The sequence below is a fragment of the Musa acuminata genome, chromosome BXJ1-1, assembly GCF_036884655.1.
Source record: "Musa acuminata AAA Group cultivar baxijiao chromosome BXJ1-1, Cavendish_Baxijiao_AAA, whole genome shotgun sequence".
In the NCBI taxonomy this organism is placed as follows: domain Eukaryota; kingdom Viridiplantae; phylum Streptophyta; class Magnoliopsida; order Zingiberales; family Musaceae; genus Musa; species Musa acuminata.
In genome coordinates, this window is record NC_088327.1 from 10,389,812 (window position 1) to 10,403,957 (window position 14,146).

General features: G+C 35.3%; 2 protein-coding genes across 3 annotated transcripts; both read right to left on the bottom strand.

Annotated features, from left to right (window-relative positions):
• Window positions 1–1,102: 1,102 nt before the first annotated feature.
• On the bottom strand, window positions 1,103–6,123 carry LOC135672340 (metacaspase-1-like). Its single transcript, XM_065180801.1, has 5 exons — window positions 5,592–6,123; window positions 4,696–5,026; window positions 2,355–2,475; window positions 1,382–1,588; window positions 1,103–1,283 (listed from the first exon to the last, which is right to left on the bottom strand). Exons 1-5 carry the CDS (start codon window positions 5,974–5,976, stop codon window positions 1,224–1,226), a joined length of 1,104 nt encoding a protein of 367 aa, XP_065036873.1. The 5' UTR covers window positions 5,977–6,123; the 3' UTR covers window positions 1,103–1,223.
• Window positions 6,124–9,964: 3,841 nt separating this feature from the next.
• Window positions 9,965–14,146, bottom strand: LOC103993010 (tubulin-folding cofactor A). 2 transcript variants are annotated; one of them, XM_009412954.3, is made up of 4 exons: window positions 13,957–14,146; window positions 12,586–12,744; window positions 10,354–10,440; window positions 9,965–10,280 (listed from the first exon to the last, which is right to left on the bottom strand). In XM_009412954.3, exons 2-4 carry the CDS (start codon window positions 12,736–12,738, stop codon window positions 10,182–10,184), a joined length of 339 nt encoding a protein of 112 aa, XP_009411229.1. In that variant the 5' UTR covers window positions 12,739–12,744; window positions 13,957–14,146; the 3' UTR covers window positions 9,965–10,181. The 2 variants fall into 2 exon arrangements, with proteins under 2 accessions (XP_009411229.1, XP_009411221.1); XM_009412946.3 differs by having other exon boundaries at window positions 13,962–14,124.

The following is a 14,146-nucleotide window of genomic DNA, read 5'->3' on the forward strand; positions in this document are numbered from 1 at the left end:
GTGGGTGTTATGTGAGCTTTAGCCCAGTCGAATGGCCCACATACTTAGCCTTGTAAGCCGATGAGCTCAAATAAAATCCTCAAAAAGCTTTCTCGAGCATTAAATATCTCATAAATTTCTTTTAATAATTTTTTTTAATATTTTATCGTAAGATCGTCTTCATTATTTATTTTTTTATTAAAAAAATAAATGATGCAAAATAATTTCTCCAATGAGCCATTTTTTTCCGTTTATACCCACTTAATTTTTTTTATTTTCTTTACGAATACCCGTGAACAAAACTTTACGAATTATTCGTGCTTTATACATTATTTGTGTTAGAAGGAGAAGACTTTTAGAAGGAGAACATACCAAAAAGTTGATTCAAGACTTAAACGTAATTAAGTAATTTTCGTCAAACGTAATTACTTTATGCATCCACTCGATAAATTTTAAAGAATTTATACTTTTTCTCTCATCCTCTTTAAAATTCTTAAGTAGCATTCTCTCTAAGTACCATAGAGTTCAAACGTAAGGAGTACAAAGTATGTCTTACATCTTGTTCTCCGCAAAATCTATATATACATATAATATTTGTAACCAAACCAAATCCAAATTCTTAATATTTTTCTTTTACAATGACTCCTCCTACTAGGATTGCTTATCCTTGGACATTAGATTCAAAATTCTTAAAATACTTACTAATCCCAGCCATTTGAGCCTTATTGATTTACATTAAAATGAGGTTAGATGGAGATCCTCAGTCGAAGTGGTTGATTCCTTTTGATGCCCTCAAAACTTTGTTATGAGCAGCTAACAATCTCTATAATAATTGTTTGTTTTCTCATGAATTCTCCCTTTTTTTTTGGTATCTTGCATCACACAGCATCAAACCCCCATAAAGAATGATATTAAAGCTGGCTGGCATTTGCTAGTGGGTTTTGAATTTATACAGCATATGGACACTGGCATGCACATACAATATCAGACTATAACCCAACTCAATTTGAGATGAACAATAATCCTAGTTCATTATGTTAATGAGTCCATGCATAGGTGTAGTCTTCTTTTATGCATGCTATCAAAAGAAATGTCATATTTATAGAAGAAAAATCCTACACACTGATGTCAAAGAAATCGATAAACCCTCATAAGATGTTTCTCAATGTCAGTCAAATGAAGCAAAACATGTGCAAAATCAATGACAACAGAAGACACTTCAAGTGCAAGAGAGAAGATACACATTACAGAGAAAATGGTTTTGTATAAACATCGAACATTTCATTGGATGTCAGCTGCGGCTCCTGCAACAAAACTTGAGTTAGGAAAGTTTTGCCTAAAATCTGCATTTGTCAGATCTCATGCTTCATTTGTGATGTGTGTTGCAGTAACAAGAACATACCTGTCTCAGTGTGCCAGGCATGCTACCTCCAGTCAACAACATGGTGATGAGTGAAGTGACAGGCCCTCCGGAAATTGCATCGCCAGTGCTTCTTATGGTGGATCTCATCGAATTCAGTATGCTACCATAAGTTGTCCCATGTCCTCGCTCAATGGCTTGGATGAAACAGTAAGTCATGGCACCAGTAGAGGTAATCCCTGACAGAGCCTGCAAATGTGGTACACAAGGAAATATTAGTACAGATTTGGTTTCATCACAAAACCATTGCCTATGCAGAATGATGCACCAATAAATTCAAGAGACTGTAGAATCAAAATATGAATATGGGAAAAAACTTTTTCACTTCTCAGTTTGTCTCCTCTATTGAATTTAATCTTGGTCAGTTCATTGCTAAAGATTTCTTAAAGTAGACAAGGTTGACATTTTTAATTAGAAGTACAAGAAACAACCTGATAAAAAGATTAACAGTTGCAAGTTACATGGTTCTAGCGACAAAACTCAAAAACTGCAACCGAAGCAAATAAGTAAACAATAACTGCTTCTCTGAGACAGAATCAACTGAGCACTGAGTTTGCATGGTATCAGTTCTAAAATGTAGTATCTGACTGAAGGGTCATTTACTGCTAGTAATCTCTAATTTCAGGGATTATTTTTAGAGAAGGGCTCTTACCTATATTATTTTTAGAGAAGGGCTCTTAATATATAATTCAACCCAGCTTTCAAAGACAAAATCAGGCTTTTTGGCATACTAATCAAATGGAAGGTCCAGCCAACTAATTCCTTCTGAAAAATCAACTAGTTATTGCACTCAAGTAAGATTCCAAAATATATTGACAATTTAGGTTGGAAACATACTGGTTTAAAAAATTCATTTGGATTTGGCACTTATTAAAGCTCTCACTAAGGATTTACTGGCTTTGAAACCCATGCTTAACCTAATTATTGACTACAGATGCAAGCAATGAAAGTTTACTGAGGTATCTGCAGAAGTTTGATCATCATCGCAACCACTGAATGAGATGACTTCTCCACCACTAGTGCCTTTCCAAGCACCATTTCTTGGGCGATGATCTTCCCATGAATACTGCCCACTCCTAAACCAGTGAAGAAAATTAGCTAACATATCACTGAGACAAAAATTCACAAGGGCTAAATGTTTTTTGTTTGTTGGGCAAATTATAGCCAATTACCATCATCACTAGGATGTAACCTGTTCCACTGCCACATGCAAAATAAAAATGCATCATGGCAACATATAATGAAGAGAAGAATAAGTTGACTGAGAATTTTTCAAGTTGGAAAATGATGTAGACTTGACGCTGATTGTGACATAATCATTACATATCTTCTTTAATAATCTCTCCTTTTTTTCTTTCTTAGGTTCTATGTTCTCAGGCATTTTGAAGCACAGATAGAATAATACTAAAATTGGCATCATATGTTTTCATCCATACACATGCTACAGAAGAGAGGAGATGGTGTTCTAGATATTGCTCAAATATACAAAGCCAAAATGTGCAATTAGATATGACAAGCAATTACGATAAGAGAAGAAACCACAGATAAACCTATTGAGTCTCCTTAGTTATGTTGAGCATTCATCTCTCACCAAAAATGGGGGAAAGGAAGCTAAAATAGATATCAGATATTGCTCAAATATACAAAGCCAAAATGTGTAATTAGATATGACAAGCTATTATGATAAGAGAAAACCACAGATAAAACTATTGAACCTCCTTAGTTATGTTGAGCATTCATCTCTCACCAAAAATGGGGGAAAGGCAGCTAAAATGGATATCAGCTAAATCCTACCACCAACACCCAACAATCTACCGGTATGATTATAAAGAAAAAGTTCCAAGAAGCCAACATTTTGAATTATTTGGTCGACATGATTTAGTAGTTTATATGCTTCCAGGAAAATATGAAATCCTTGAACCCAAAGAAACCTTGATTGAGTCCCAAAGTAATATCATTATATGGAAATTGTTATCTTAATTTATTAGATTGGAAAAACAAATCACCAACAGCTCGACCATAATAGAGGTGACTCAAACAACATGCTGCATCTGATAATGCGAAGCCATTATAATTAGACAAGCACTTATTTTTCCAAAACAGTTTGGCCCCACCCTTCCAATATAATATCCAGGTCCAGGATTTAGGATATGCAGTACACCTATAAATCAGACTTATCTGAGTTATAAAACTCAAGATACCAAGATTCAGCATTCAGCATAAAGGGATCAAAATTTTGGACATGGCCTGAATTCTAAACTGCATATGTTTAAGGGAAATAGACTTAGAAAAATAAAACAAATATATGATGGAGGCATCTATGAAATTCTATGAAGCACTGCTTCAGGACACTCATTTGACATGATGTGGATATGCCATTGCATCAAATCCTGTAGGTTATGATATGCAGTAAATATGGCAATAGAAGGTATCTTAATTACAATATAATGTGTGGAAAATCTTCACATTTGTTTAGAGTATTCAAATATCTAGTCATAAGTCATGATAAGTCAATACATATCTATTAACGGACATCCTGACAAATAACATAATTTTTGAAAACTGAAGAAAATGTAACAAGGACCTGTAATGACAAAACCATCAATTAATCATTAACTACAATTTGATGCTCAATGCAAACTACATGAAGCAATATATTTAATCGTATATTCATCTTGTCCATCATTAAAAGATCAATGTTCAGAAAAAACATAGTGTTCTTTGATTTATGCATGAAATGTGACCCAACTATCCTAGAAGCATTTATTTTGTAAATAATTCAAAACAACACATTGTCCCTTGACGTACGCATCCTAGAAGCATTTATTTTGTAAATAGTCTAAACTATCATAGACTTCAAGAAATTATCCCACATGTATTTGAGAATGATCTGATGAGAACAATATATTGCAGAAATACAATATAAAAGGTTTAGAGTTTTTTCACAGAATAAACTATAATAATCATCAATTCACTGCCACTTCTCTGCTCTTGTTTCTATTTCTAACAATGAGAAGGCTAGAGTGAATACTGATGGATTTATTTAAAAAAGAAACATGGCTGACTGTGGAAAAGAAATGATATCATAAGTTTTAGTTTAATATGATAGATCGATGTAGAGATAGTAACAGAGATAACACATAATTCTCATGACTCATGGGAAAAATAGTGAAGTCCTTTCAAGGAAATGCAGTACAACAAATATCACTGGCACAGAAACTAGGAAATAAAAGAAAAAGAAGTTTTTTTCTACAAACAAAAATATAATCATGACAACCTTAATATACATCACTGACCTGTTCATTCTGCAAAGGTAAGATAGATCTAGCATAGTGCCACTGTGACAAGCATCTATAATAGCATGAAGCTTAACTCCACGAGGAAGCGGCCTGACCATGGTTGCATTAATTTCATTATCGACGATCATTCCTTGTGTTTCAAAGTCCACAGGACAAAGAGTTTCATCATAGCCGTCTGCTTCTTCTCCGCTGTAGTCTCTTTGTTGTGAACCATGGCCAGAGTAGTGGAATACCAAAGAGTCACCTGGTTGACAACCTCGTACGAGCCAATACATTGCCATTCTTATATTATGTTTGGTTGGAATCTTGTATGGATCTCTTTCGTCCTCTGCAAATCAGCTTCCAAATTATAAGAGGTTAGAAAAGTCGAAGATGTAGGATGCAAACTCGACATCATAGATACTCAAACCCAAAGTCTGACTGAAAAAATGAACTATACTTTTAGTTGTGAACAAACTTTCAATTGTTCAAAAAAATCTCACATCTTGGGGGAAAAAAAAAGATACATCAATTCCATGTAACAAGTAAGCACTGGATTATCAAGTACAAGTATATGCCCTGAAATTTAACATGGGCTTAAATGTCAACTATAGTTTTCCTTTTTTTGTTTTGGAATAATGACCGGGTGTTCTATAGTGAATTACTTGGGTAATTGATATGTAATGTCTGCTAGATCCACAATTAATCCAGAGTTTAAGTTCTAGAGAAATTGCATGTTTGCCGCTATGTCTACAAACATGCTTCATATAGTTGACTTCAATTTCTAGGATAGAAATAAGAAATATAGACGGAGCTTATATTAGTGATTGGAACCAAACCAACCAAATTCTGAGAGATCTACGGTTGTCGTTAATGATGGCCTGAAAGAGGAGAAAAGATCATGGTAGTAGTACCAGTTAGCATGATGATGCTGGACTCGGGGAAGCCGAAGCGATTGATGAGGAGGTACTTCATGCACTTGGCATCATTTATGCACCCCTTCAGCTCGCTCCGCGTGTTCCGATACGTGATCCCGCAAATCACCGCTTTCTTCCGCCGACCGCCGCCCGGCATCGGCGGCGGCGCTAGCCCCCAGGACGGCGGCAGGAGCGGGGCGGGGCCCGGAGGCGTAAGGGAATGAGGAGCCCCAGGAGGCATGTGGACGCTCCGGGGATCGGACACGTAGGTGATGGCCCTGCAGATGGCACATCGGATGGACGACGCCCCCGGCGGGAGCTGCAGCGGGGTGTGGCAGTGGGAACAATTAATCAGCATCATCGTTGCATACGGCCCGAACATGATGAGGCGGACGGATCTGATCGAGAAGAAAGAGGCTCGGAGGGAGCGCCCGTCGGTGGAGAAGATGGGAACGGAGGAGACGGAGGGAGGAGGAGAAGGAGATGACGGAACGCAGTGGCGGAGTTGACGCGACCCGTTGACGTCTATTGGCTGTCTCTTTTTTTATGTTCTGGAAAATACAAACACGCGCGCCTCGGATCCCGTCCAAAAACTCTGTCGTCCTACGCGATTCGAACACGGACACTGCGGGGCCCATAGATGGGGTATTGCCCTGCGGCACCATCAAGGTACAAACTGGGACGAGTGTATTGGGGAAATGTACCGGGGACCTAAATACATCTAGTACAATAAATAAATCAATTAAATTATAAAACCTTCATATATGGGCAATTTCTTATTTTTTTATTTTTTCTTCAATTAGTATTTTTTATTTATTTTATAAAATATTTTTTTCTTAAAAGATGAAATTACCGTTCGCTTCTTCCTTATCGATCGTTGTCTTTGTCCTGTCGTTAACTTTTTTCTGTCGAATCATATTCACTCCCATCATGCATATATCTGTTGAACATATATAAGAATAAGACGATGATAGGAGTCAGGATTGGGTTTGAGCCTAAAGTTAAATCCAACTAGTCAACATCTCCTTAACACTTATCATAGCGTCGATGATAGTCATGAGAACTTGTATTAGATCTTCAACGACGACGAAAAGAGCATGCGAGTGAGGAGGATAATAACCGTGATATAGAGCAAAGACAATGATTAATAAATAAAGAAGGGAGCGGATACGAGAACTATAAAACTTCGCGAATGACTGAGATAACAAACAACGATGAAAGGTAGAGATAGTAACTAACGAAATAAAGATAAAAGATGAGGGGTAATTATATCTTTTAAAAGATAAGAAACACTTTATATAAATAAATGAAAAAAGGATACTAATCAAAATAATAATAAATATTATTATATTGTGGCACCGCCTAGTTAAGTGCATCTAGTGAAATTAATTAATTAAAAATATAAGAAGCTTCATATATAGTGTTTCCTTAGGTGTTAAATTTCCATTCATATTTATTTCTAGAAAAGGTATATCTAAATTTGTATTCTCAATCCTATAAAAATTAATAGATTTTTGAATCTACTTAAATTGAATATCTATAGCAAAACTTTTATTTTGAGACGTAATTAGTTTGTAATTTAATATACAAATCAATTACTTCAACGAAGGTGGTGAGATGATGGTTTTATTTGAAAACATTTTTAATATGTATTTGTAGAAAATAATTTAATTGAATATATAATTATAAAATACTTTGAGTGTTTGATAAATAATAAATAAATATTATTTTTAAATATATATTATGATTTATTTCAAATTAAAAAAAAATTTACTTCAAAATGTTATCCGATTTGTTGTTTACATGAGGTTGTACACAATAGGTGTCTCTTCTTATAAGATCTGCTCTGTATGACGTCATATACGTAGGTGGAGAATTGTGTTCCCTGTCGCGATCAAGATATACGAGCTTCCGTATTCTTTGATTGGCATTTAAATCTGTCAAGTCGTCCCATCAAACATCGAATTAATGGACGGTTCTGATGAAGGATTTGAAATGCTCCCAGTAAAAGTGTGATTGGAGCGTATCCCATGTTCTTTAAGATTTGAAATTATTGTTCTTCTTAGGACCACTATCAATTTGCTATCAAATTGTCTCTATCGACACATAGATTAATGTAATATTATACCGGTGATAAATTTCAGTCCACTTGTGAACGGCATATACATCATAATAAAAATATTTTTTTAAGAAAATAAAATTTTGCTACTCGAGTTGAGGAAAAATTACATTTTTTTCAGATAATTGCCCTGTTAACGTAGAAGCACGTTTGACTATCAAACTCACGTTGTCGATGAAGAAAACGTTGACTTTATCATAATTATGCTGAAGACATATGTTGTAATGATACATAGATAGATCGATACGGTTAATGTCAATCTAAATGATAAAGTTATTTAGTCTCACGTTAGTTGAAGAGTATAAAAACCAAGGATTCATAAGTCTGTCGAGTCTTTCTTACCGTTAAAATTATTTTTTAGAGTTTACATATTCTGAAAAGATAAAACCATTATCCAAAGTGGATAATTCCTCGTAAGCTCATTTGGTCAAAGGGGGAATACTGTCTCCAAGTCTTGAATTGACTTCTTACGAGATCCTTTAATGATCAAATTAATAATTATAAATAAAAATAATATACGAAAAGTTTAATTTTATATAATACTTAATCTTGTAATTATCTAGAGGAGTCATGACAAAAAAAATTATCCTTAGAGGCTATGTTGATATGTCATATCCAATTGATCCTGAGTGATCGAAAATAATTATCATATTATTTGTCTCTTGTTATGCTTTAGTGTAAGGTATTGTATGCACAGGAACGCTATGTTTATCTTGGGACATCGACTATTATTGCTTGCATCAAATCAAATAGTGGTTAAGAGACATTTCGATCAGTTATGATGAGTTAGCTATTTTGATGCCTATGTATAGGATAGATACTTCGTACATCAAAAAATGTTTTACTTGATTAAGATATAACATATACTTTAATCTAATTTATATGAGTTGAATGAATGCGTCGAAATGTCTTGCCTGGTTATACAGCATCAAAGGTCTCGATACATCATACATTATGAATTATTTTGCTTAGGTAGGATATATCATGCGATTTGACATTTGTTTTCAGAAACGGATATGTTTGACCACAACATATGTTTGATATATCATGCGATCTGACATTTGTTTTCCGAAACAGTTGTTTTCCGAATGGATATGTTTGACATGCATCACACATTTGCTTAGGTAGGATATGTTGGATTAAGGAGATGTTTGACCACAACAATCGTTTAAAGCACTAAAAGTCGATTTGAATATATCAAATAGAACAGTTAAAAATGGGTCAATCTTATTCGATTAATCGATTTGTAATTTAATATGTATATATATATATATATATATATATGTATTTCAAATAAACCAATTCAATTTGGTTGAATCGAATCAGAATCTTAGTTCAATTAGGTTAATGCAATAAGATTTATGAAATGATAATATGAAAATTGAGTATTTGAATCACTAAAAGCTTAAAAAAATAAACTCAATTGTATTGATATTTTTTAAATTAAAATAAATTTGATTCATTTTAAATCGATTAATCAAATCAAAAAAATCTCATCGAATTAAAATTATGTATAATATTTTAAAATAAATTATCGATGAATTAATTCAGACCACGATTTGATAATGCTGAGAGATATCTTCTCAAAGAAAAAGGTGAATTCCGAAGTTTAGGCTAATTTTAAATTCCACTTTATTACCACTAGGATGTGCTTCATCCAAACCAAATTGCAGTCATCTCGTCACAACAATTCACCGGCTCCCGACAACGATTTGTCATCTCATCTACGCCGTACTCGTCGACAAACTACGGTGGGGTCGCGAGCTTTGACCGATTCGAATATGCGGCGTAGATGACGTGAAACTGTGCAGATGGCTGCGATCTGATGCAGGTGAACGAATCTTAAAGTTAGAAAAGAGACATTTTTAAGCTTATCCTTGAGGGTTGGTCAACCAACTTGCTCCAAATACGATCAGGTTGGGCAGCATTCTATGCGATCAAGTCGAGCTTCGGCCTTTGAGAATGACTCCAGATAAAGTCTGGCGGTCGCCTCGCACGAGTAGGGGTGAAGCTTTTGACTTTGGAGCGCATCGTGATTCGTATTAGATAGGACTTGATTGTCTGATGTATTATTCGCCATTGTCATCTGAAGTGTGATACGCATCGTAAGTGGGGAGTCGGATCCAACCTCGGGTGTATATTGCCCCCCGCATATTGTGTGATATGTAACGCAAGAGTGCACACAGTAAAATTTGCAAGCATGTGGCCTTCCTTTTGGTGCACAGAAATCAGCAGATTGTGATTGCTAAGATTCACCAAAAATGATAGATAGATAGATAGCTTTTGCACAAACATTCACACCCAAAGTTTTCATGGGCATCTTCCCAGCGGTGAACAGATTCCTGGGATGATCACAACACAAGCTCAAGTTTCAGAAAATGTAGAACTCGACAAGCAAAAGTTGTTTTGAGGCAATCAACACTAGACAATATCCGGAGTACAAGCACTTCTTTTTGTTGTTCTGACTTCTAAGCATCTGCTGCCTGAAAAAAAGCTTCAACATCTGCGATGATGGTATCAGCTTCCTCTATCTCCACCCCTTGCTGGTTTGATTCCTTTATCTCTGCCTGGAGTGTTAAAGAGGTTTAATCAACAAGACTAACATCACTATCTCATATTTCAAAATAAAGTTCAACGTACCAATATTCCTTTCAAATCAGCAAGGGAAGCTTCCAGTCGTTTGTGGCAATCAGGAATCATCATTCTAGACTCTGCCAAGACATTTTCCTGCTCATCGGAAACAATGCGTTAGTCAAGGATTTGATGCAAATGAGTCAGATCGAGTCAATCAGCATGTGTGTGAGATTGGTCTCATTCCGAGGTCAACTATGCAGTTCAAGTGTAAGGAAAAAACCATTTCTAACTGCTCCTTTCATAATAAACTCAACCATATATTTCACATCAAATTTAAAGTCCTGGGAAATGTAGCTCTATCAGTTGCAAGATCATCACGATCAAAGTACATAATATTTTCTACAGTTTAAGAGAGTTGGTAACCAGCATCGAAGTCTTTGTTTTAGCAATTGGATTTTAGTGTGGATTTTTTTCCCTTTAATGTCTAAATCGATCTTTCATTGCTCAAGTGCAGGATCACAGTCTTTTCAATGTTTAAGAAATTGTCCACACCAAATATCCTCTAAATCCTAAAATAGATCACAGCGAAATTAAGAAACCAGAAGTATACATCTATAAATTCAAAACTACAGGTTATTTTGGGAAACTAGAAAAATCCATCTATGGATGCAGTGCATCTAATTTCAGCACATTAAGAATTTTTTTATATATTTATTTTTGTAAATTTTAGATTTCATGAATTTAATATCCTTGTTGTAGTTTTTTTTAGTTTTAATTAGTAAGATAGGGTTTTTTTAGCTAGGTGTTTCAGTTGGGAATATTCTTGGGTATCTTTTATCTTGCAGAACAAGATATGTCAACCTAAAAACCTATAACATGACAATATGATTCATCTTCAATTAAATTTTCTTCTTCAAGGGATATCATTCAGGGGGCACATGCAGTCTTGTTTATTATTTCCGTCTCAAGTGATGTCAGAGTAGGAGATCGTTTGATCCGATTGGTGATAGTGATGAAAATTGGGTCTGTGCCATCTGGGATATTATTTGCACTGAGAAAGTAATGTTTCAGGCTGCAGAGTAGCACATGCATCCATTAGATTGAACCAAGCAGATGTCTGAGGAAATTATGAAAAAAGTTGGACATTTGTGTTGGAGCCAACAAATATCATTCTTGGCCAATATGTTGCAAGACCACTTTCTGGAAGACCATGTAAAGTTGCTATGCGGGAGAATTGGAAGAGGAAAATTAAACTTTCGATTATGCAATATAGACCACAATTGCCTGATGAAGACAATAGGATCCTCATCAATTTCACAAAAATATTGGGTGCATTCTACAAAGAAGAACCAATATAATAGCTGATAGTCACAGAACTTCCTATTTATATGTGGTTGACTATGGGGCATAGATCCGGTTGAGTAGGCTCCACAAAATATTCAGCAGAACTTCATGATATTAACAAGCATAATAAGTGATCTAAAAGGTAAGTTGGATAACAGGACTAATTTGCAGTTTAAGCTCATCCAGAATACATTGAAGGAGTTGACATACACTTGAAAATAAAAGATTTACTATAGAATCAATGTTCAAGTCTGAGTGTAAGTGAGAAAAAGAAACACTTAATAATCATTAAATAACAATGAAATCTGCACAACATAAAAGATTCATATATAAATACAAATCTAATTATCCACGCTTGTAATCATAGTAAAGTGATAGCATGCAAAGAAAGTCTAAGATACAATTGGAAAAGCATGTATATTGGAGAAAACCACATTTCAAAGATACAAAAAGTTTTCTATTGTCAGAAAGGAGAGTGTTGACTTGTGTATAAGCAAGAGATGAATGATTATCAGCACCATGGTTCGTCTTAGTGGTTTGTACCGATGTACCCACCAGTTGTCGATACGATATATCCTGAGCTGTACCGAGCCATACCAAGTGTACCGACACATGGTACATGGAGATATACCGATGTACCGCATGTACTAGTTTCCTATCGGACCAATACGTATCATCCATACCGAACGATACACCACAGTACGGCAAATCTTGATCAGCACTCTTATAAAAAATTTATAATAACTAGAGGCCGCAAACAATTGTATCGAATGATGAAGAAGAGAGTTGTAGCAAACACAAAGTGCTTGCTAACGTATAAGAAAGAGCCGAGTCACGAGTGATTCTCAACACTTTTAAAAATTCTATGATAACTACAGACTGCAAACCATTGTGTCAAAATGATGGAGAAGAGAAAGTTGTAAAAACACAAAAACATAAATTATAGCAAACTACCTGTTGCTTAAGATCATAAGGGTCAGCACCTTTTTCCTTCATATCAGCAGTTTTGGCAGCTTCTCTGTCAACTTCTTTCTCATAAGACTGAAGCTCCTTAAGGATGCGTTTGCAAGTTGCTGTCTTGATCTTCAGATTTCGAAGGGTAGCCATATCAAACTGCAAAAACAAATCCTTTTCTCAACTCTAATACTCAACTAAACGATTAATCAAGTCCTACAACATCTCTTTAAGATATACCATGTGAAAATCAATTCTCTCAACTCTAATACTCAACTAAATGGTTAATCAAGTCCTACAACATGTCTTTAAGATATACCATGTGAAAAACAATTTGAATAACAGATCTCTTAGCAAATACCAGAAGTAGAGTTCCTACAAGGAAAGCAACTACAAAGCTCTTCTTCGTTCAATTCCAGAATTAATTAAAATACAGTGTAAAAAATTAAGTCCATCAAACTAATGTCTGGATACTTGGAGAAGACCTTATTACCCATTACGAACTCTAGCCTCCCAGTCCTTCAATGCACTGACAACTATTTACTCTAAAAAATAATAATTGGATCAAAAATTAAAAAAGCAGCACTTATAATCATGGGAAATACTAAAAACCCAGTAATTTTAATCACTCACTTGAATCCTAAAGTACTACAACTGGAAGTGTCAAAAACCTATGGATAACCAATAGAGAATATAGACAATGAATATTAGATTTAAGTGAATATCAATATGCAAGTGACAACTGAAATCACTAACAAATGCCACTGATCAAATAAACATTTTAGTCAAAGACGGATAACTCTAGTTAGAAGCTATTGTTCACATAAGTCCCTCCATGTACTTTTCTCTAGTTCTGGTCAATTAAACCCAGTCTAACCCATGGAGAGACCCTTAGTAACCTAAGGTCCATTCCAAATCAACATGACTTGGCAATAAGAATACTAGTCAGGAGAGATGAAGGACATAGATGGTAGATATGCTTTGTTTACGAAAGAGAAAAATAATATCTTTAAAGGGAAAAAAATGCTCTACTAATTGACAGAGTTGAGAGACTATTGCACAAAATTCGGGAGACTTGAGGAACTAAGACAAAAAAAAAAAAACATGCATCAAACACTTCCTGATTCTAATCATCCAATGTAAAAATGTAAGTAAAAGTGAACAAGGAAAAAAAATCCCAACTTCCCCCCCAATGCCTCAGTCTCATTGCCACTACACAAACGGATCCGGAAGAAATCAAGAAACCAATAGCAAGGGATGAAGAAAAAGGCAACTTTCAGATCATACCATGACAAATATGTAATTGGACGAAGAGAGAGAGAGAGAGAGAGAGAGAGAGAGAGAGAGAGAGAGAGAGAGAGAGAGAGAGACTTCACTTCTTCGAAGGAGCGAGGCCGAGAAGGGTTGTGATCCGCAATGAGGTGACGATGGATCGAGGCAGAGTGGCGCCGGCAACCGCGGTTGGGGTAAAGAAAATGCCGGAGAACAATCAGAGCCTAGGGATTTGTTCTTTCGATACAGCTGTGTCTGTAAGCAAACCGAGCGGATAAACGAACCAAAC